The 21,646-nt window shown below is 60.1% G+C and overlaps 1 protein-coding gene across 2 annotated transcripts in view; it reads right to left on the reverse strand.

Moving 5' to 3' along the window:
• Nucleotides 1-21,646, reverse strand: part of RASGRF1 (Ras protein specific guanine nucleotide releasing factor 1) — a 99,306-nt gene that overhangs the window by 49,149 nt on the left and 28,511 nt on the right. For both annotated transcript variants that reach the window (XM_032391865.1, XM_032391864.1), the window contains exons 3-6: nt 19,451-19,598; nt 12,248-12,340; nt 9,390-9,643; nt 1,628-1,707 (exon numbers count right to left, since the gene is read on the reverse strand). In XM_032391865.1, coding sequence (XP_032247756.1) covers nt 1,628-1,707; nt 9,390-9,643; nt 12,248-12,340; nt 19,451-19,598 — 575 coding nt within the window. The remainder of the gene's footprint in view (nt 1-1,627; nt 1,708-9,389; nt 9,644-12,247; nt 12,341-19,450; nt 19,599-21,646) is intronic.

Raw genomic sequence — 21,646 nt, forward strand, 5'->3', positions numbered from 1 at the left:
GGAAGCCCCGCCCCGGGGAGCATCGCCCCAGGGAGCCCCGCCCACGCGGGAAGCCCCGCCCCGGGGAGCCCCGCTCTTGCGGGGAGGACTCCGGCACCCGCCCCCTCCAGGACCAGACGGGCAGCCCCAGCAGAATCACAGCTGTAGAGACGGCCCGTCCAGTCTGGCCCGCGTGTCTCAGAGGGCCCCGGAGAGCAAGTGCAGAGGGCGCTGCGGCGGCCCCCGCCCCTCCAGGATGCGGGCGCTCCCCGTCGGGGTCCTTCCTGCCAGGAACCGCTCTCCGCCGAGGGGGGCTGCCTCCGCCTGCACAGGCCACACCCCACCCAGTGACCGGCGCAGTGGGGGTGTAAAGGCGGGCCCCCAGCCTCGATCCGCCGCACCTCTGAGGGGCCGGCCCGGCTCCCGAGTTTCTGAGGGGTCCTAACTGTGTTGTGGCCCCCCTGCTCTGGCTCCCTCACCGGGTCACACGGAGGACCCCCAAGAGGCCTCCCTCCCAGAGTGTCCCATCTGTGACAGAGGTAATGACCGAGGTCACAAGGTGAGTCCGCAGGGGCTTGGAGCCAGCTCTCCTGACTCCCCATTCCAGGCTCCCCACCATACCGCACACCCTCCTGAGTCTGGCCCTCCAGCCCTCTGCACGTCCTCCCGACCTCCCCAGCTCTGCAGCCCCAGGGTCCTCCTGCCCTCCAGCCCCCCAGGGCCCAACCAATCTCCCCAGACTCGCCCTTCAACACTTGATGGGTGGGGTGGACCCACGGAGCCCGGCTTACAAACCCCGTTAAGAAAGAAAAACAGACTCCGAGCGGGAGCTCCTGGCTAGGGTTGTCCCCTGCCCGGGGACAGCGTGCTCAACCAGGCTTTGGCCACAGGGGCAGCCCCGTCTTTCCAGGGCCGCTTGAATTCTGACCTTAAGGAGAGTGGGGGTCAATGACTTGAAAACAACAACAAAAAAGTGTCCACCCACTCAGAGGCCTCCATGGCCTAAGGGCAGAGAAGCTCTTTGTTCTAAAAAATTCTCCTTCTGGAAACCTATCCCAGGGAAATGCTCCGTAAAAAGGAGAAAATCACACATACAGATGATTATTTCCTGTAACAAGAAGTGGGACCAACTCCAAAGAGCCAGAGATGGGGAGTGGAGCATTACGCTGCCGTGAAAAATCACACGTCCAGGATAACAAAACACTTGTGCTATCAAGTTAAGTAAAAAGATTGAAATAAATAAAAAAACAACAACCCACAGCAAGATTCAAAATCTAAATTCAGTATGTTTGCAACTATGTAAAATGGGGAAAAAAAAAACCCAAGATCTATGCAGAGAAAAGAACTGGAAGAAAACACACTGAGATGTTTATGGCAGTTATCTTCGGAGGGAGGACTATGACTGATATTTTTAAACCTTTCTACTTTTCTGGATTCTCAAATTTTCTCAAACGGGTACGTCGATATTATTTTTAAAAGGGAAAAGTAGATAAGTAACTAAAAATATATCACTTCCTCCTAGAAATACGGTTTTTGCCAACATGTGTTTCCCCTTCTCTCCCTGAGGGATTCAGGGGGCTTGTGAGGGGAGTGCCACCAGCCTGGAGGGTGGCCCTGGGGAGGGATGTCCGGGGGGCCAGCTACTCACCCAGGACCAGGGTGGGCCAGCTGGAGATGCGGGCCTTCAGGCCTTGGTAGAAGATCTGGTGCAGGAACATGATGGTCTCACTGCAGGGAAAGCACAGGGTGAGCTGCACCCCAGGGCGTTCCTGCCCCTCCAGGGTGTCCCTGGCCCCGAGCCAGCAGCAAGCCGCTTCCTCCACGGAGCCCCCAGTGAAAGCCTGTCAGCATGGCCTGTACAATTCGTGGGGTCCAGTGCTGGACGAGTACACAGGACCCCTTGTTAGGAATCGGTGGAGAAAGGGCGCCTGGGTGGCTCAGTCGTTAAGCGTCTGCCTTCGGCTCAGGTCATGATCCCGGGGTCCTGGGATCGAGCCCCGCATCGGGCTCCCTGCTCAGCGGGAAGCCTGCTTCTCCCTCCCCCACTCCCCTGCTTGTGTTCCCTCTCTCTCGCGCTCTCTCTCTCTGTCAAATAAATAAATATAATCTTAAAAAAAAAAAAAAAAGAATTGCTGGAGAATTCCAAGACAGCCCCAAGCAGGGCTCCCTAGGCCAGGGCCGCCAGCCTCCCTGTGCCCCCCAGGTTCTCGCCATCTGGGAGCAACCCTGGGGAACCCCAGAGGAGCCCAGGGCTCTGGAGAATACAGAATAAAGGCCGCTGATAACGTGCATGTAGGGCTGTGGCCTCAGACCCACGGGGCTGCACTTAGCCTACGCCCCATCCCAGGCTGTGTGGCCTCGAGCAAGCTGCCTAAACTCTCTGAACCTCAGATCTTTCTGCACAAAATAAGGAGGTGAAATGAGGTAACCGCTGCAAGCAATGGGATGATGTCAGCCCGGTGCATAGTGGATGCTCAGTAAACACTAGCTTTCCACCACCCTTTTGGGACAAGTTAGGGAAGCAAACGAGCCAGTGTCCCCCCAGCACCGGCTTTGTCACCGCCGAGAGTGCTGGGGGGATGTGCGCTCCCCAGGCAGCTGGCCCCAGGACAGCTCGTCAGTCCTCCGTCCTCCGAGGACAAGGGGACTTCTGTCTCCGTGGGGGAGAGGCTCCCTCTTCCTCCGGCAGCCCCCTCCCTACCAGCCGATCCTCCTCTGCTACCGCTCACCACCCCAGCTCCTACCGCCCTGGAGACCTGGGGCTCTCCCCGTGTGCCTGGGGCTCGCCTTGAACCAGACCGAGGAGTCCAAAAGGACGCTAAGGTCGTGCACCCTGTTCTTGGACAGGAAAAGTGAGGCCACGAGAGGAGGGGTTGGGGCCGCCTGAGCCTCTGCTCTCTGCTCACACGCCCTCCCTCCTCCCCCTGGGCGGTCCCGCTCCCAGCGCCGTGTGTGTCCCGGGGGGGGGGGGGGGGGGGCCACCGCCCCACAACCCCCGGGGGGGGGGGGGGGGGGAAGGTGCGGGGGGGCACGGGCCTGTGGGCAGCAGAGCAGGGGGTCTCCCCCGAGATCCCAGGGGGAGAAGAGGGGAAGGCTGAGGGGAGAGTCGGGGAGAAAGACACACAGATGAGACCTCCAGGCTGAAGAGCACAGTGTAACTCGGTCACATCCGCCAGATGTACAGGATGGACGGAAAACATGGCGCCAGAGAGGACATCGAGATTCCAAGTAGAGGAAGCGTTCTGAGCTCCATTCTGAGCGTGGGTCCTGTCATTATGGAGACTCGACTGTCCTCTCCCTGAAGTCCCATGAGAATGGTCCCCCAGGTGTGGTGACACCCGATTCCCTGACCGGGGCCCCCCCCAGGTGTGGTGACACACTGATTCCCTGACCAGGGCCACCCCAAATGGCTGAAGTCATTTTCAGTTTTAGGCAGCAGGTCCCCTATAGAGTGACTTTTGACAAGGCTGGTTTCTGTCTCTCTGTGGCCCCTAACTAGTCTGTCAAGTGAACAAACGCGTACCAATCCCGAGAACTTTGGCCAGCCACGTGTGAAGACCACTTGGACAGTTCAGAAGCAAGAGACTGACTGACCTAAGTGTGTGTGAGAATGCACAAAGGGAAGAATATCTGATCTGAGATGGGGAGATTGGGGGTCGGGGGACTTTCAGGGTTCTTGAGGGAGCCAGGCAGCTCTGGACTACCCTGAGCACAGCCCCAGCAACACACAGGGGCGCCATTCCTAGGCACCTCCAGGCGACAACTGCTCAGGATGCATTAGGGAGGAAATGAACCTTCTTAAATTCCAACACTGCACACCACTGTAGTAGCATGTTAGGAACATCATAAGCTAGGACTAGAAAAACAGCTGATGAAGCCTCCATTTTTAAAGTACAAACTGAGAGAATTTCACCTGTAATCTTACTACTTAGAAGCTACCATTGTCACCCATCTCATAAGAAAATAAAATGATCTCATTTTGATTTTTTAAAAAAATCATTGTTACATTCTTTGAACATTTTTCCTATGTGCTGGCCATCTGAATTCCTTCTTTTGAGAATTCCCTAGCCATGTCCAATTACTATTTTGTCTCTTCTTAATTTTAAATAACCCTATATATGAAGCACATAACCTAACATACATGTTGTAGACATTTTTGCTCAGCTATCTGCCCACTGATTGTGTGTTTGCTGTTTTAATTTTTTGGAAGTTTTTCCATTTTGCTTTGTGAGGCATATCATTTCTTTCTGTCTTCTGCTTCTGAGTGTGTATGGATTGCAGACACACCTGTTTTATTTTGTTGCTTCATTTTTACATGAAAGTACTCAACTGCAGTTAACTGGTGTGAGATGTGAGTGAGGGGGATAAGCGCAATCCTCCCGGTGAGGTCAGCCAACTGCCCGATTGCATCTATCAAACACGCCCACCGTTTCCGCTGCTTTTCTATGCTGCTTCTGACTGTTTCTACTTTTTTTTTTTTTAAGATTTTATTTATTTATTTGACAGAGAGAGACACAGCAAGAGAGGGACACAAGCAGGGGGAGTGGGAGAGGGAGAAGCAGGCTTCCCGCGGAGCAGGGAGCCCGATGCGGGGCTCGATCCCAGGACCCTGGGATCATGACCTGAGCCGAAGGCAGACGCTTAACGACTGAGCTACCCAGGTGGCCCCCGACTGTTACTACTTTTTATACGGTCTTAGGTCTGTTTCTAGACTTTCTATCTTACCTTCTGGCACTGCCCTCAGGCGGTTTTCATTCCTTTTAACATATTTATAAAACTTTATAACATTTTAATTAAAGTTGGGCATGTTTCTTTCATTGTTCTTATTTGAAAACACTGTTACCTACTTACATGTATTTATTCCTTCAGTTGAACTTCAAGATCACTTTGCTATGCTGCACTTTGGGTGGAATTATATTACATTTATAGAATATTCTGGGTGAACATGGCAACTCTATGACACAATCTTTCCATCCAAGGTGCTGGTCCACTCCCTGTTTTTGTACAGCCTGCAAGCTCAGGAAGATTTTTACATTTTTAAACGGTTTGGAAAAAAACAAAAGAATATTTCATAGTACGTGAACATATGTGACATTCATATTTTAGCATCCGTAAGTGAAGATTTATCAGAGCACAGCCATCCGCATTCATTCATGGATCGCCTGTGATTGCTTACTTTCAACATAGACCACATGCACACAAGGTCTAAAATACCTCCTATCTGGTGCTCTACAGAAAAACTGTGCTGATCCCCGGCCCATGCGAACAGTGACCCTGAATTGTGCAGTGCGTCGCTGGTGTAGCTGTACACGACGGCCCTGACCCCACCCACAGCAAGCAGGACCCAGACACAGAGTAAGTCATTATTTAAGTGTGATGGGTGTCACAAAGAGCAGCAGAGGGCCCTGGGAACACATAAGTAGGGACATGGCAAGGGACATGGGGGTGGCCAGGGACGTGACAGCCAAGGGAAGACGTGAAGACAGAGTAGGAGACACCTGTCAAGGACGGTAGGGTGGGAAGAACATTCGAGGGAGAGGCAGTGACCTGTCTGCGGAACACACCTGGGACGTGCTCATTCTGCCTGGTGCCCCCTGAGCCCAGAAAGGGGCGTGACTCACCCACGGGCAGTCCAGAGTAGGCGGGCAGAGGCTGGCCCCTGCACTCCCGCCCCACCCTCTGCCCGTCCACACAGCCCGTTACCCACCGCCCCTCCCGTGCAGACACGACTAATCCCTGGTGGCACGCTGCCCTCCCCCCTGTCCCCGGTCTCACCATCCTGCTCAACCCAGGACGGCAGGCGGCCACTGCCCCTCAGTCCGAGCGGACATCGATATACAAACCACCTGCGCCCCCCGCCCCCTGGGGCAGGATGCCTCTGGTCGCAGGCAACACTTGTGGTGCCCAGAGCGGGGGGGGGGGGGGGGGGGGGAGGGGTTTCCCCCGCAGGGAAATAGCCCCAGTGTGCGAGCTTCTTGTCTGGGCTAACCCAAACCTCCCACACACGTTTACTCGGAAGACCTTTCTTCCCCCACTGGGGGAGCACACCGTGAACCCCTCCCCGCCCTGCGGCAGCCTCCAGGAATCCGCCAGCCTGGACAGAGTCCTTCCCCAGCTCCAGTAACTACCAAGTTAGCATCAGGTTTCCAACAGGGCCGGACCTCTCAGCCTAAAAGCAAATCCAGCAGAAAGCCATGTGCAGGAATCTCTTCCGTAAGTGGGTCAGCAGCCTCCGTGGTCGGAGGCAGGGAGCGCCAGGCAGTCTGCCCGCGTCCCGGGTGCTGCCTCCACAGAGGGGCTCACGTGCAGGGGAAGGCTCTCCAGCGATGCAGGGGCGAGGTGGAGTGCACCTCCAGACCCTCGTGACCATGAGCAGGGGGAGGAGGCTGGGGGTCGGGGGACAGGATCCCAGCCTGCTACTGAGCAGGGCAGTGGGGAGTACAGAGCTTAACAGTAAACAGGGCTGGGCTAAAACTGCAGCACACACAATTGCTGTGTGCCCCTGAGCACATCCTGCAACCTCTCTGAGCTCCAGCCTCACGGGGCGTCGCTGAGGACTGGAAAGCATGCAGGTGCAAAGCAGGTAACATGGTGAGCATCATCCAGAATGTTCACTCCCGCCAAGTGCTGGCTGGGCTTGTCATGAGGGCAAGGGAAGCATCACCCCTTGTGCTCACGAGGGCACAGAGGACGGACGGTGAAGGTCATGCTGTACCCCACGGACCATCCAGTGAGCTGCTAATGATCACAAGGCAGCCACGCCTAGGTCATTCCTCCCCCAGCCCGGCCCCGCGGGGAAGGAAAGAACTCCAGCCTGTTTCCGTTGGAGATCAGGGCCAGGGTGAAGAGGGAGCCAGCCCCAGAGGACGTGCATCCCCGGATATGCTCACTGGGTTCTCTTACTTAAAACAGTAAGAAAAACAGAGTGGAATACATTGATTGCTTCTCCGTGCTGAACCAGCCCTGCATTCTTGGTGTAAATTTCATTTACTCATGATTATTTCTGGATCCAACCTGGTAATGTTCTGTATCTACGAGATCCGATAGGAGACAGACTTTGCTTTGGATGCTGGAGGGATGCTGGCCTCACAGAGGAGGAGGGAAGCGTTCCCTCCCGTTCGATGTGGATTCCGTTCCCAGCAGGTGCATCACCGGGGGCGTGACCGTTAGGTTAATGTCTTGCTCCCACGGAGCACCGGACACGTAGCTCGGTGCGAGATGCTGTGTATGAACCCCTCACTGGATCCTCCAACCCCTGTAAGAGGCAGGTACGCTCCTGGAGGCCGTGAGAACTGATCAGGCTGCCGCTGTTTGGACCGGGATCAGTGAGACCGTGACGGCGAGAGCCTGGCGCCAGGAGGAGGGGGCTTCCTCCCTCCTGTTTATCCTCAGGCAAAGGCCTCCGACCTGATCGCGCATTCGTTGAGAGATAAAAACCATGGGCTATTTTTTTCAACAACTTTTGAGCAAAGGCGGGAAGCCAGCCTAAAAACTCTTAACTGAAGACTCCAGGATAAAAGAAGTCCATGAAAGATCGATGAAAAATAATAAAAGCATGGAAAGATTAAAGAAACGCAAAAGCACACGTTTCTTAGTGGTTGTGACAAGCGGTCACCAAAGGCTTGCAATCGTGGCCTAAAATGCGAGGACCTGGTGCAGCACAGAAGGGCACCAATGCCTCCCACAGCTGACCCCCGAACGGCCTGGGGTCTGACCCCGCGGCCCGTTACCCGCGGGTTTCGTTGATAAATACAGTACGGCACCAAAAATGTATTTCCCTTGTGATTTTCTGAACACTGTTTTCTCCTCTCCAGCTTTCTCTATTGTAAGTTACGGTCTATAAACCATTTAACGAGCAGATTACGTGTTGACTGACTTATGTCATCAGTAAGGCTATCCGTAGTTAAGATTCAGGGAGCCCAAAGCCCTGTGTGGATTTCCAAGTGTGCGCCCCTCACCCCCGAGCTGTCCAAGGGTCAGCGGCGCCGAGCCTCTGGGCAGGCGGCTGCCTGCAGGTGCAGGCCGTGACCCGTGGCCGCGGCACCAGTGGGAGATGGGGTTCCCCGGCTCCACCCAGACCTCCTAACAGAGAAGCACAGGGTGGGTCCCCACTCCTGCGCTCACGTGTGCATGTCTGTGGACCCTGCTACACTGCCCGGGGCGCTCAGGAAGGGGTGCATCCTGCCACCCCGTCGGAAAGACCCCACTGCAGTTTCTGGGGTAAGTGTTACCCGATTTCACAAAAAGGTAATTGATTTTCTTGGTCTTAGGAAATAAGGGCATTTATGTAATACTTAAAAATTCTGTTCCACACGTATGTTAAGCATCAACCTTGTAAGGCCAGGTGGTTCCACTTCTAGAAGGTCTTATGAGGTCAAAGGCTGTTCCCCGCCCCGTCTGTCTGTCCGTCTCTCTCCTGCCCCGACCCTGGTGCGGTGTCCACACCCACGGCCTCAGCCTGCCCATCCCTATGACTCTGGGCCTCTCTAACCAGACCCCTGACCGGCGTCCACACCTCTCCATCACCTCCAGACCACCCCACAGGCCCCTCGCACCTGGCACCCATGGGTCCTGACCACCGTGAGGCAGGCCTGGTGAGGGCCCGTTAGGGTGAGTGAAGCGGCTGAGTGAGGCGTATTTTGGCAGGATCACAGCCAAAGGAACATCTCGGGGTACACGGCGGCCCACCCTAATTCCTGGGGGGGTTGCTCACACATTGCACTCTGGTTATGTGTTTTCAAGTCCGTTCACCCAATTTTAACACCCACCGAAAAGCTCATCTATTTAAACCATTTCTTAAGAAACCCCTTTTAAAAAGAGGTTGACAGCCGAAGGGTGGCCCCTAGCTCGGCCTTCTGGGGCAGCATGGGCCCCACAGTGACGCCAGAGTCGCCATCTGGGAACGGTAAGTGCGTCTGCAGGGCAGGTGGACCGTGCGGCACAGAGCCTGGCCTCTAGATCCTTGCGGCCGCATCGGGGTAGAGCAGAGCACAGTCAGCGTTCCGGGGCCAGATTTAAAACTCGGAACAGTTCCACCGTGGCTTCTCAGCGTCAGCATTAACACGGCGGGAGCCATGCGCCTCTGTTGGGGGGGCCGGTCTGTGCCCCGCCGGGGTTCCCAGCAGCCCTGGCCTCAGCCCCCTCGCGGCCCACAGCAGCCCCCAAGCCCAGCCAGGTTCTGGCCATCCGATGCGTCTCCAGACATGCCGGGCCTGCCCTGGGGGACACGACGCCCCAGTGGGGCACCTCCACCCACTACGTGGCACCCACACTTGTGGGGGGGGGTGGCTTGGAGCCATGTGGCTCGGGCGGCTTCCACACCGTGGGGGCCGTTTGCTCAGTGGCGCCGGGCAGTCTCCGTCCCGTCGTGGCCGAGCGCCCGAGGTGGGCCGGCCTCTGAGGGAGCTCACCTGTTCAGAAAGATGCTGCTGACGTCGTCGTGCGTGATGGGGGGCTTCTTGGAGCTGGCTGCCATCCGCAGCGGGCGCAGGAAGTTGTTGACCAGGATGTGTAGCTGCTGCACGTACTCGGCCTCGGCCTCCAGCATGCTGAACACCACCTGGTTCCTCTTGCGCATGCTGTCGGCGTGGGGCGAGCGGATGTAGTCCTGGATGATGGTCTTCCACTTGCGCCGACATAACCAGCCCCGTAGGAAGCTCTGCACCTGTGGGACCGGGCGGGAGGGGGCTCCGTCAGCGGGGCTGCGCGGCCCCCAGGGCAGGGACCGGGCTTTGTCACCCCTGCCCCCTCAGCAGGCTGGGTGTGCAGGGGACAGCCCTGCCGAGGGCCAGGCTGCGAGGTCCTGGGCGAGTTGCCTGGTTGCTCTGACCAGTCCCCCATCTGCAGACGGGGCTCACGAGGGGGCCCCCGGGCTCCAGTGCGGTCGGGGAGCTTGCCGAAATGCAGATGCCAGGCCCCACCCCGGACCTCTGCATCCTAACAAGACCCCCGCGGGGCTGTAGAAGCGTTCTCTGAAGGACGAAAAGGGTGACCCGGGCCTGCATTATGGGAGGGGGCCAGAGAACAGGGGCCTGCCAGGCCGTGCTGGGCCCACCGCATCTCGGCTAACGACTGGCCTGAAAGCCCAGAAGTTCCCATGAACGCTCGTCTGGAGAGAGGGCGATTATCAAATTGAACAGAACATGGCAAATGAGTTAATCCCACGCTTGGGGCCTCGTCAGCGCTTCTGCCTGGAACCTCTCCTCCTGCCTCCGTGGGGGAACGGACGCTGATACTTGATCTTGGAGTCGGGCTGCTTGGCACGGCCGTGTGTTGGCAAGAACTCGGGCGAGGACCTCGATTCCCAGCCACACAGAGCTCGCTGCGGCTGGCATGGAGCCCGGGGCGGGGGGTCCCGGGGTCGCCTGCTGAGGACCAGGCACAGATGCTCGTCAGTCTCAGCTGAAAGGGGCACCAGCAGCAGGTTCAGTCGGCGGCTGCGGATCTGTGGCTGGGGCTGTCTGCCCAGAGACGGGGCCAGCCCTGAGCCCAGACCACTCTCTTCCAAGACAGGGAGGCTCTCTCCACCAGGGAGGGCTTGCCCTGAGGCCCAGGAGGGTGAAAATCGAGGGAGGGAGGGAGGATTTCAGCTGGTACTTAAAATGTTCCAACCAGGGGCGCCTGGGGGGCTCAGTGGTTAAGCGTCTGCCTTCAGCTCGGGTCATGATCTCAGGGTCCTGGGATTGAGCCCCGAGTCGGGCTCCCTGCTCCACGGGGAGTCTGCTTCTCCCTCTGCTGCTCCCCCTGCTTGTGCTCTCTCTCACTCTCTGACAAATAAATAAAATATTAAAAAAAAAATGTTCCAACCAGAAGGGCTTCTCAAAATGGGCTGAGCAGCCCAGGGAGTCACAGCACAGAGGGAGTCCAGCGTGCCCCTGCCGGGTTGGGGCTTGGCTTGGACTGGTGACGAGCCCCGAGGCCCGCGGGGGCCTGGCAGGTCTCCAGACATAGGAGGCCGGCCGCTGGGACGAATGGGGCTTGTGTGGCAGGTGGGCCCCGGGCTGTGTGACCTTGTGTTTTCCAGGAGGGGCTGTGTCCAGAGAACAGAGGACGTGTGCTCTGGAGCTTGGCTGGGTCGAAACGTCACGAGCAAACGCTGAGCTGGGTGACCTGGGCAAGTGCCTTTGACTCTCTGCACCTCGCCTCCCCGTGCGTGAAATGCAGATAATAATGAAACCCCAGAGGGTTTTCAGTGAGGAATGAATTAATCTGCATAAGGCTCCTAGAATAGTATCAGACACATAGGAAGTGCTTAATGAATGTTAGCTATTTCTATTTTTGAGAAACAAAATCCAGATTTTTATGTGAAGTGCTTAATGAATGTTAGCTATTTCTATTTTTGAGAAACAAAATCCAGATTTTTATGTGAAGTGTTTAGCTTTTAAAGCACTGGCAACAAATTAAAAAGAAAAAAAACACACTGTGTGGGCTCAGAACCCCAGACACACCGGGAGGCTGAACTTGGCCTGGGAGGACGCCCGTGTGCAGTTTCTGGTCTGGGGGCGTCGGGGCTTTCTGCCCGCTCCACACGCAGGATTGTCCGGTTTCACTGGGCTGTCTTAGGGTGACTCGGGCTCCCCAGCTTCCAGTCTGGCAGCTTGCACACGCACACACGCCCCTTCCCTGTGCACCTGCCGCCCTCGGCCGGCCCACAGTGCTGGTCGGCACCCCAGCCACCAGGCGGATTCCCAGGGCCTTCTACGACCTCTGGACTTTCACGGGGCAAACCGGCAGGGGCAGCTCTGGGGTCCAGGGGCTCCCATGCCGAGGTGGGCGGGGGACTAGAGGGGGCAGCTGTGAGAGGAAGGATCTGCTTGAGGAGGGGGCTGGGGTGTGGCAGTGCGGAGGGGGCTGGGGGGGCGGTGTGGCAGGGGGGGGGGGGCGGGGGGGCAGGGGGGAGGGGGCGGTGCGGGGCGGCAGGGGCGAGGGGGCGGGGGGGTGGCAGGGGGGAGGGCGCGGGGGGTTGTGGCAGTGGGGAGGGGGCGGGGGTGTGTGGCAGGGGGTCGGGGGCCGGGGGGCCTCAGGAGGTTGCCCCCATTACATGAGAAAAGCTTGCAGCTGGAGCCTGCAGCCTGGGTTCCTTCCGCTTTGGAGCCTGTTCTACACATAAAACGGGGAGGCCACTACCCCCAGGGACGGCCCGGAGAACCCGCCTGACCAGTGCTGCTCAGGGGTCCTGTCTCAGGCTGAATTGGGGGGCGGCCTGCCCTGGGGGCGGGGGGGCAGGGGTGACAGTGCCAGGAGGCTCTCTAGGAGGGCTGCTACAGACCTTCTTGATCTTCTTGATGTCGCTGTCCTCATCGTTGGGGGTGACGGTCTGGGTGGACTGGATGCGCTCATTGTCCTTGAGCAGGGACGCGATCTGTAACAGAGACGCGGGTCCCAGCGGTGAGCGAGCGCCCTGTCACCTCCCCCAGGGGCCTTCGGCGTGTCCCCTGCTCTGTGGGAGGCTGTGGAGCCGGACGGTGAGGGAGCACTGGACTGGGAGCCCTGGCACCCGGGGTCTGGGCAGCGGGCACCCCAGTGTAACCTGGGGGCTTTGCCTTTAATCTGCGATTGTCTTTCCTACGCCCCAAACCATCAGCCCCTTTATTTTTAATTTTTACTGTGGCAAAATAACATCAAACTTAACCATTTTAACCTGTTTCAGGGGTACAGTTGAGAGGCATTAAAGTACGCGCACGCTGTTGTGCAGCCGTCCCCGCCATCCATCTCCAGAACTTTCCATCGTCCCACACTGAAACTCTGGCCCCATGAAACAACGTTTCCCCGCCGCCCCCCACGCCCAGCCCCCCATCAACCTTCTGACTATGAGCCTGACTCCTCTCCGTCCTCACAGGACTGAAATCCTACAGAATCCGTCCTTCTGTGACCGGCCGCTTTCACTTGGTGTAAGTGACGTCCTCCAGGTCCCGCCATGCTGCTGCAGGTGTCCGCACACCGTCCTTGTTAAGCTTGAGTAATTTCCCGTGGTACTTACGTACCCTATTTTGCAACCCCTTCATCTGTAAATGGACACTTGGGCACCCCTTATTTTTTCAGACAAAGCTGTGCTGGAATCAGAGAAAAGCGGTGTTTTCCTGCTGGCCTGGCTGCCCCCCACCCCCCGGGCTGCCCGGAAGCCCTTCTCTGCCCAGGAGCCCCCCGTGGACACCGCTGGCCTAGAAACACGGGCCAGCCCTGGGAAGGAACGCCCGTCTGCCCTAGAAAGCCTCCAGGCGCCTGATGCGGGGATCAGAGAGCCCGACACAGCTGCAAGGACAGAACCAAGGGGTGGTGCCCAGGAGAGGGGGCCCGGCCACACGGTGGCGGGCACCTGGGCCTCCTCGAGTGGACGGCCAGGGCGCATTCGCCCGCCGCCCCGAGCCGGCGCTTCTGCTTGCTCCCATCCACCTGCTCCTGGTACGTCACGCGCGGCTGGGTACTCGGCACAGACCGGAGCACGACATAGGGAGGTGGACTCCGGGAGAATCGGAGCAATAGCAACAACACAGAGCTCACCCCCAGGAGCACGCTGCCGCCGCTCGGCCCCACAGACTGAAGATAGTAGCTCGGGGAGCCTCCAAACGTGGCCACCAAGCCAGCTCCCTCTGCAGAGCACGGGGCTCTGTCCCCTCAAGGCCACTCGCTGGACCGCACAGTGAATGGGCTCTCACGATTGAGCGTTTTGAAAGCAAAATGGAACGGTTACCCGCTCTCCACTCCCCTGGTTGCTAAAATTACCCCAGCGATGCTCGCAGAGTGACTGAAAATATCTGAGCAGCACTCAGGCCGGCGCGGGCTCTTCTTCCTCCGCCCGTCGCCCCCCGCCCCGCCCCCCTCCCCGGGCCTTTTTCAATTCTCTGAGAACATCTGCACGTCGACATCAGGCTGACTCTTTGACCTGTGCTCCAGAGGGCTGAGGGACACGCACGTGCACATGTGCACACAGACACATGCGTGTGCACATGCAGGCTCTTAGCTCAGGAACGCGGGGGTGCCCGGTCAGCGCCCCACACCTGGCCTGGTATTGTCACTTCTCCGCCGCAGCTCTGCACACCCTACCCCCCCCTTCACAATGGCGATGCACGTGTGTGTGTGTGTGTGTGTGTGTGTGTGTAAGTAGCCTGTGTCTAAAACTGATGGCGCTCTTCTCAGGCGGAGGCTGAGGCTCAGACTCCAGGACAACTCCTCAGCAGGCCCAGGGCGAGAAAGAGACGGAATGAGGTCAGGCGCTACGCTCCATGTTCAGGCAGGCTGGCAACCCTGGGGTCTTTACTTAAGGAGCGGGCTGGGTGGGCAAACTCTGGAGTGCTGTGAGCCCGGGGACCCTACAGAGGTCGTGGGCCGTGGCTCCTTCCTGCCAGGAGCAGGCGTTGGGAGGTGGTGGGAACCCCAACCCCATGGAGCTCCCACCAGCAACCTTTCTCGAAACCTGGCCGGTCCCCTCTGGGGGGGGGATTTGCTTTGGACCCGGTTTGCTAGGCTGGCACCCAGGGGCTGCTCGGTTGACCCTCGTCAATGACGGCCCCAGAGAGCTGGCACTTGGGCTCCTGCCCACCCCCTGGCTGGCTGCCCACCGGCCCCGAGATGGCGTCTCTGATCCAGAATGCATTTAGTACAGCAGCTGACGGTGGAATTCATCCAGGTGTTTTTTTGTTAGCAGCCAAGGTTTTGCTAAAGACCACGTACTTCTTGCTCTTTAAGGAGCTGACACATGGCCCAACGTCCTCTCCTTCCTGCTCGATCCCCTCTGGCCTCTTGCAAGCCATCCAGGTGCCCATCTCCGTCCTCCTGGGCCAACCTCGTTCACATGTCCTTGTGGCATCTCTGTGCTGGGCTCTGGCAAGATGCAGCTGGAGGTGGAGAAGCCAGATCCCTCCCTGGAGGAGCTCCCAGCCTAACGGGGGGTCAACCCAACAGGACAAGGCCAGAACAGGTGTGCGGCCACTGCAGGGGGGGGGTCTCCCCATGGAAGCAGCAAGGGCCATCCAGAAGAGGTTCTGAAGGATGAATAGGAGTCCAACAGGAGGGCTATGGCACAGAGGACTTCCAGTGGAGGGGATGCTGTGGACGGAGCCATGGGGCATGCAGGGTGTGGCGTGCCAAGGCAGCAGGGGACACGGGAGGCAAGCCTCCAGGCGTGGAGGTGCGCCCCAGTGTGCACTGCGGGGTCGGCTACGCTCTCCCACGTTCCCAGAGCGGTCTCCTCACTGCCCTACCTTCCGTGCTGGGGATCCATGGCAAGCTCTGTTTGCAAGACTGATCCAAACCCTGCACTGAAGATCTCGAGGGTCCTTCCAGAGCCAGGCCTCCGGGACTCGGGGTGCTTCAAGCCAATAACGTGTTAGGACTGCGTCTAAGCTCCTACCCTGCCCTGCGGGACCTGCGTCACCGCTCCACACTCCCCTCTGAACATCAACGGGAGAAAGATCGCTGCTGGAACAGTGGAATGCTGCCAAGCGGGGTGCCCGGAGCGGATGCTTCTTCTCAGAGGTGGATGCCCCTTTGCTTTAGCAGGTCCTCAGCTGCGTGGACGAAAGACAGGGCCTGGCTGGGGGTGGTCAGGTGAGCCAGAGAGCAGGGGTGCACGGTGCGGTGCAGACTTCCGTCGGGGCGCAATCTCGTGTGTCCCTGGAGAGAGGCGGCCGCGGGGCTGCAGGGCGCAGCGATGGGGCTGGGGACCGGGAGCAGGACCCGCGCAGAGCCCCAGACCCGCAAGGGCCCAGGTTTGGCTGAGGGCTCGGCTGTTGCCGCCTGGACGTTCTGAGGGCCCTGGGTCTTCCTTGTGCCCCAAGCCCTGCAAATTTTGTAGCTGGGCCCGAAGGAAAGGAAACTGTGAAATGCTTAATGATGGGCTCTCTGAAGGAAAGACCCCCACTGGCAGCACCTGCCGAGTTCATGGTGGAAACAGTCCACGTCCAGCTCCCACACATGGAGTAACCAGCCTGCAGAACTTCTGAAGGCTAGATGGCAGCCTCCTGCAGGCCGCTAGGAGCCAGCTCCCGAGCACCACGCTGTGTGTGTATGGGGGTCCTGGTGAGATATCCCCCCGCCGGGAAGGGCCAGGGGACGCGAGGGCGGGGCATCTCCCGTGTGTAAGCTGGTTTCTGACTCAGCCGTGGAAGCCACTCCTCTGCTGTGTTCACACCTTTCGGGAAGTCCGTTCCGTGTTCCGCACGACAGCCCGGGTTGGGGGCTTGGGGACGGAAGGGGGAGGCACAGTCAGATGGCCATTAGGGCTTCTGCGGACTCTGGTTCTCCTCCACGGACGGACGAGGCAGGACTGTGCTTCTCAGCCCCGGGACGGCGGGCCTGGTCCTGTGACGCGCTGTGTCCACGGAAGCGTGAGCGGAGGTGCGCTCATTGCTCGCAGTTCCCTTCCCTGCGTGTGAGCTGGGGGCTCCGTCGGCTGTGTCCCTGACTCCGAGCAAGCGTTCGGGAGCAGGACCCCCAGTGGACACCCCGTGTGAGGGAGGAAGCAACCCTTGCTGCCTGAAGCCCCCGCGATGTGGGGGTGGTGACTGCCGCGGGATCCGGGTCACCCTGACCGATGCGCGAGCCGACCACTGGCGGGGTACGGAGCAGTGTGGGGGGAGGGCAGGGGAAGGCGAGCCCCTGCACGTCCTCGGGGGTGTGCGGGACAGGCTTGAGCAGCTGTGTCTGGCTAGTGGAGGACCGGTGGGCCGTGGGGGCTCGGGGCCATCCAGGTGACACTGTGGTCGGCAGATTCGCCTCCTTTCATCAGACCTGGCTCCTCAGGGGGTAGGCACGGGCCAAGGATCTGGAGCCAGGAGACCCAAGTCCGAAGGCTGGGACTCCATCATTCAGGTGACCTTGGAGCAACCTTGGATAAGTCCCTCCCTTTGCTGTGGACCTCAGCGTCTTCAGATCCCTCCAGCGGTCCCGTTCCAAGGCCTCCTGCATCCCTCACGGCCTACTTCCTGGGAACCGGCTGTGTCCACCCGCCTGCAGGGTGTGTGTGTGAGACAGAGGCTACAGCCCGAAAGCCCAAGACGGCCTTTCTGTCCAAGTCTTCTTGAAAGGCGTCTTTTGCCCTGGAGGGTGATGCACTCAGTTGGAAGCATTGCTCCACATTCCACGTTGGCTTCTGCTGCCATCTGACTCACACACACATGCACACTCTCACGCGCACACACTCACACGCACACACACTACCGACCTGCTTCTGTTCCCCAGCGACACGGGACTCCCCTCGGCACCCACCCCTGCTCTCGCGCACAGAGCCCTGAAACCCTCCAAGGCCACATGCCACGTGAACCCACACCCTCTCTGCCCATAAAAGAACTCACGTCTGCTTGGGTTCACACCGCAAGCTCCGTGACAATGCTGATGTCATTGTTCCCCAGTCAGACCCAGCGGGAGACACTTCCATCGCTCCAGGACCCAGCTCAGAGCGTGACGCCCATGCATTCTCTGAGCACCTACTACGTGCCAGGCATAAGGAGCGAGTGAGAAAGGGCAGCCTGGCCCTCCAGGAGCACCACCCCCCCGCCCCCGGGCCGCTGGGGCGGCGGACGGGCATGGAGTCGGCTCTGCTGAGGCAGGCGGGGTGTGGGAACGGAGCAGGGGCAGTGAGCGTTCTCCCGGCTGGGGCGGGGGCCTGGGAGGAGGCATTGGACCTGCCAGGACTCCACAAGGCAGGAACGTGGGATGACAAGGGTGCAGGGCGCAGGGCTCACGGCTCTGGGCACTGGCTGGAGCCCCTCGAGACTCGGGAGTTATGGGGAAGAGGATGAGGCCGTGGGCAGCGGTCAGGGGTCGCAGGCTGAGTGAGTGACTGAATGGCACCCGGACCGCCTTGCTCATAAAGCTAATAATGTGGGACTGGGGTCGGGCCTCTGGTTCCTCACGGGGTGCAGCCTGGACTCGGGGATGTGTGCTGGGCTGGGGGAGATCCCCGGGGGGTGGTCTCCGGGATGGTTCTGATTCCAGAATGAACCAGGTGGCTTAGAGACGGGACAAGCTTGCATCCTGGAGCCGTGTGGGAAGAGGCTCCGAGCAGAGTGGAAAGACTGACAAGTGGACAGCCAGCCCTGGGCTCCAGTCCCAGCTCTGTGCCCCCCAGCTGTGTGTGCTTGGGCAGGTGGCTTGCGGTCTCTGAGCCTGCATCCCCTCAGGATGGTCATGGGCGGACCGAGGCGGCCGGTCCGAGGCGCCCGATGCAGGACTGGGGAAGCTATGCTGAACCTGACATTTGGTTGAACCCGAACTCCCAAGGGGACACTGCAGCTTCGTGATGAAGCCACAAGGTGGGATCGATGCCTTCCAGTCTGACCGCTCCAGGAAGAGCTGGCTTCAGGAGCATGGGACGGGACCGTGCTTGGAGCGCCCAGCTCTGCCGCTCCCATCTTGCAATTCTTAATAATTTCCTCTGAGTTCTGTTTTATAAGTGACATCTGATGGGACTGTGGGGCACAGCTCAGGGTCTCAGAGCCTTAGCTCACAGTGCTCCTACCTCTCACTCGCCGCCTCCCCGAGGCGGGTTCTCGGCTGCCCACTCCCCACACCTGGGCACCCTGGGACGCACGACCACTGCTACCCTCTGTCTGGGAGCAGCTGGGTGGCATCAGCAGGAGACACTGGAATCCACCTGCAGGAGCCTCAGTGTAGGTGCGGGGGGTCGTCCAGTGCGCACCCATGGGGTCTCACGGAGGCGTGGGAGACAGCAGCTGGTGCATTCGGTGGGTGACCCTGTAATCTGGGTACCGAGTGCATCACGGTGCAGAGGTTGGGGGAGGTGGAGGTTGAAGTTGGGGGTCACCTGCCCACCATGGGTTGGGGTGGTGGGCTGTGGGGAGGGGGGTGACTTCCTGGCCGCAGCCTTGCATTTTCCCCTTGCATTGGGCCCTGGAAATTACGTAGCTGACTCTGACTGCCAGAATCTGTGCTCTCCCATCCCCTCCTCAGCGCAGAGCCCACGGCTCTTGTGTGATGTGGCCAGATGGTGCCGTGTGCGCTGTGGGGCGAGGGCTCAGATCCTCCCACGGTGGGTGGGTGCGGAGGCCTGGGCGCTGCATTTCTAAGGAGATACCGCTTCATGGACGGCGCTCAGTATCACGGTCCCAGCAGGCTCAGCCTGGTGACAGCGCAGTCCCCAGACGGCCGCCCAGCGAGCCCCGGAAGAGCACAGAGAAGGGGCTGCCGTGACACTGACCACCCCGCGCCCCTGAGCCCCTGCCGTGCTGGCTGGTGACGCAGGATGCTTAGTTAGCGTGGTCCTCGGCACGGCTCCTGCAACCCGCCCCTCATCTTGCGCCATCCTCACAACCTTGCCGGGTGAGGGTAAAAAACCCATCTTACAGACGAAGACACTGAGGCACAGGGCTTGGGGGCAGAGGTGGGATTTGAGCCCAGATCTGACTATGCACCCTTCCTGCTCTGCCGGTCACAAGCCCCCGCTCCCTGCCCCTCCAGGAGCCCGGGGTGGTGTGCGGTGCCGGTCTGGGGCCTGGACCCGGCCGGTGGGCACCTCTGCCTTCAGCCGCTCGATCTCGATCTCCCCGTCCTCGATCTGCCGCCGCAGCTGCTTGGCCACCGTCTTCTCTGTCTCCACGATCTGCAGCAGGTGCAGGTACTTCTGCATCAGCGCTTCATGCTCCGTGGCCAGCGTCCGGTAGCTGCGGACAGATGGACACGCGGGTTAACACGCTGCCTGCCTGAGCCCTACAAGTCCAGCCCAGGTGGGACGCCCCCACCGATGGCACTCCCGAGGTCCCGAATGCTGCACACAGCGCCCGGGGCCTTCTCCCCAACTCCCGGCTCGTGCCCTGACCTCTGGGTCCCACTGGCACCGTCTTCCCCCAGCAAGGCCCCCGGGCCTTTGCACAGGCAGATCTTCTGTCTGAAGCCTGTCTCCCCTGCCCTCTTTCCTGGGCTAGCTCTGGCTCTAGCCGCAATGCTGTGTTCTCCGACCCAGACTCCGGGGGTGCCCCCCAGCCCAGGTCTCTGACGCCAAACCCAGGGCTCTGGGCACAGGACCACCCCAGGGCAGCCTCGGCTGGGAGGCTTGTGTTGGGGGAGATTGGCAACAAGGCTGGAAGGTTAGGGGGCCAGGTCAGAGGGGCCCCCCCCAGGATAAGCAGAGGGCGGAAGAGGTAGCCCAGCATTTGCGTAGATTAACAGGCCTCAGACTTGCAGCGTGTCCCGGCTGGGGGAGCCGAAGACCAGCCAGGCAGGGGGCTGCCGTGCCCTGCCCAAGGTCACCGGTCCCAAGCCTCTGAGGGTGGAGCCAGGTCGCCTGTGTTCTGGCCAGGGTCCTCCCCGACACCCCACAGCACGAGCAGGGCCGTGTGAAGGTGTCAGAGCTGGGGAAACACCATTCCGTAGAGGAGCGCCGAGCGGCTCTGCAAGGGAAGCCTCAGTGGGGCCCATCGGCGCAGGAGGCCGGGAGGCCAGGCATGGCCGCAGAGGGAAGGTCCTCCCTGTCCCTGGTCCCCATCCTCCCCTCCCCTCCCTGCGCCTGCATCCCAGCTTCCTCCCACCCTCGGCTTCTCCACAGCAGAGGGCTCCCAGTTTCTGGCCTCCAACCTCAGCCGCTGGAGCTCCCTGCCCACCTCCCAGCTCCACGCCTCGCCTCTCCAGCCTCGCCCCTGCCCCGCGGGCGGCCCTGTTCCTGCCCTGCAGCCCGCCTGCGTCATCCTCACACTCCTTTGCTGGTCCCGCCAGCCCCCCGGCACGGCCACCCCTGCCCTGCAGGTGCAGATTCTGGTTGAGGCCCTGTGCTCTGACCCAGTCTACCTGCCGGGCCCGGCCTCGCTCGCTCGCACACCCATTAGCCCAGGGACCGCCCACGGAGCCTTGGTTTGCTCATCTGTGAAACGGGGCTGTGCCAGCGTGGACGGTCACCACACTGTGACTGCCCTCCCTGTCAGAGGGCAGAGGCCCTGCTCGCCCCGCCCTGGACCCCCGAATGTCCATCCCTTCTGTGTCAGCAGCGGCCCCTGTCTCACGGGCTCTCTCTCCTCGGCACATAGGGAGCCCTGAGTCCCTCCCCGTGAGGGACAAACCCAGCCCCCCCCACCTGTGCAGCACGGTTTGTTCAGAGCGCAGCCTGCCCTCACCCATCATCCCCACTGTCCGTCCCCCGCTCGCTCCTAGCCCAGGGCAGCCCAGGGCGGCCACCTGCGCCCACCGGAGCGGGGCCCCTGTCGGGGTGACCAGCAGGCTCCCCACATGCCCAATCGAGGGGACACTTTCCCGTCTGGTGTCTTCTTACATGACTTTTCAGCTGCCCTGGATGTGGCTGGTCAGTGGGGCGCCGGGCTAGTGATGCCGGCCTCAGTCACCGGCTCAGGGCCCGCACACACGTCCTCTCAGCCCTAAATGACACGGGAACCCAGGCGGCTGCGCGTGGGGAACGGCCTTGCACTGAGGCGGTCGGGGGGACTCCAGGAGGCTGAGAAAGCCTGGTTGTGACTCCCGCCGGCCCTGAAGGCGGCAGGGGGTGGTGGGGCGGGTAGACGGGTCACGGAGAGCGGGGCGCGTGGTGGACCTGGAACACGTGCCTGGGGAGGGTCCTGATCCCGAAATCAAAGCTCGGTCCTGGCTTCCCCACCCGTCTAAAGATCAATAAGGCTGTAAGAGTGGACTCTGCTTGGCAGGACTATTTGCTTGAGACGAGGACTCTGCTTCCCTTACGAAAATGAGTGTGAACTAGAATATTAGG

This window comes from Phoca vitulina, unplaced genomic scaffold, assembly GCF_004348235.1.
Source record: "Phoca vitulina isolate PV1807 unplaced genomic scaffold, GSC_HSeal_1.0 scaffold65, whole genome shotgun sequence".
Classification (NCBI taxonomy): Eukaryota; Metazoa; Chordata; class Mammalia; order Carnivora; family Phocidae; genus Phoca; species Phoca vitulina.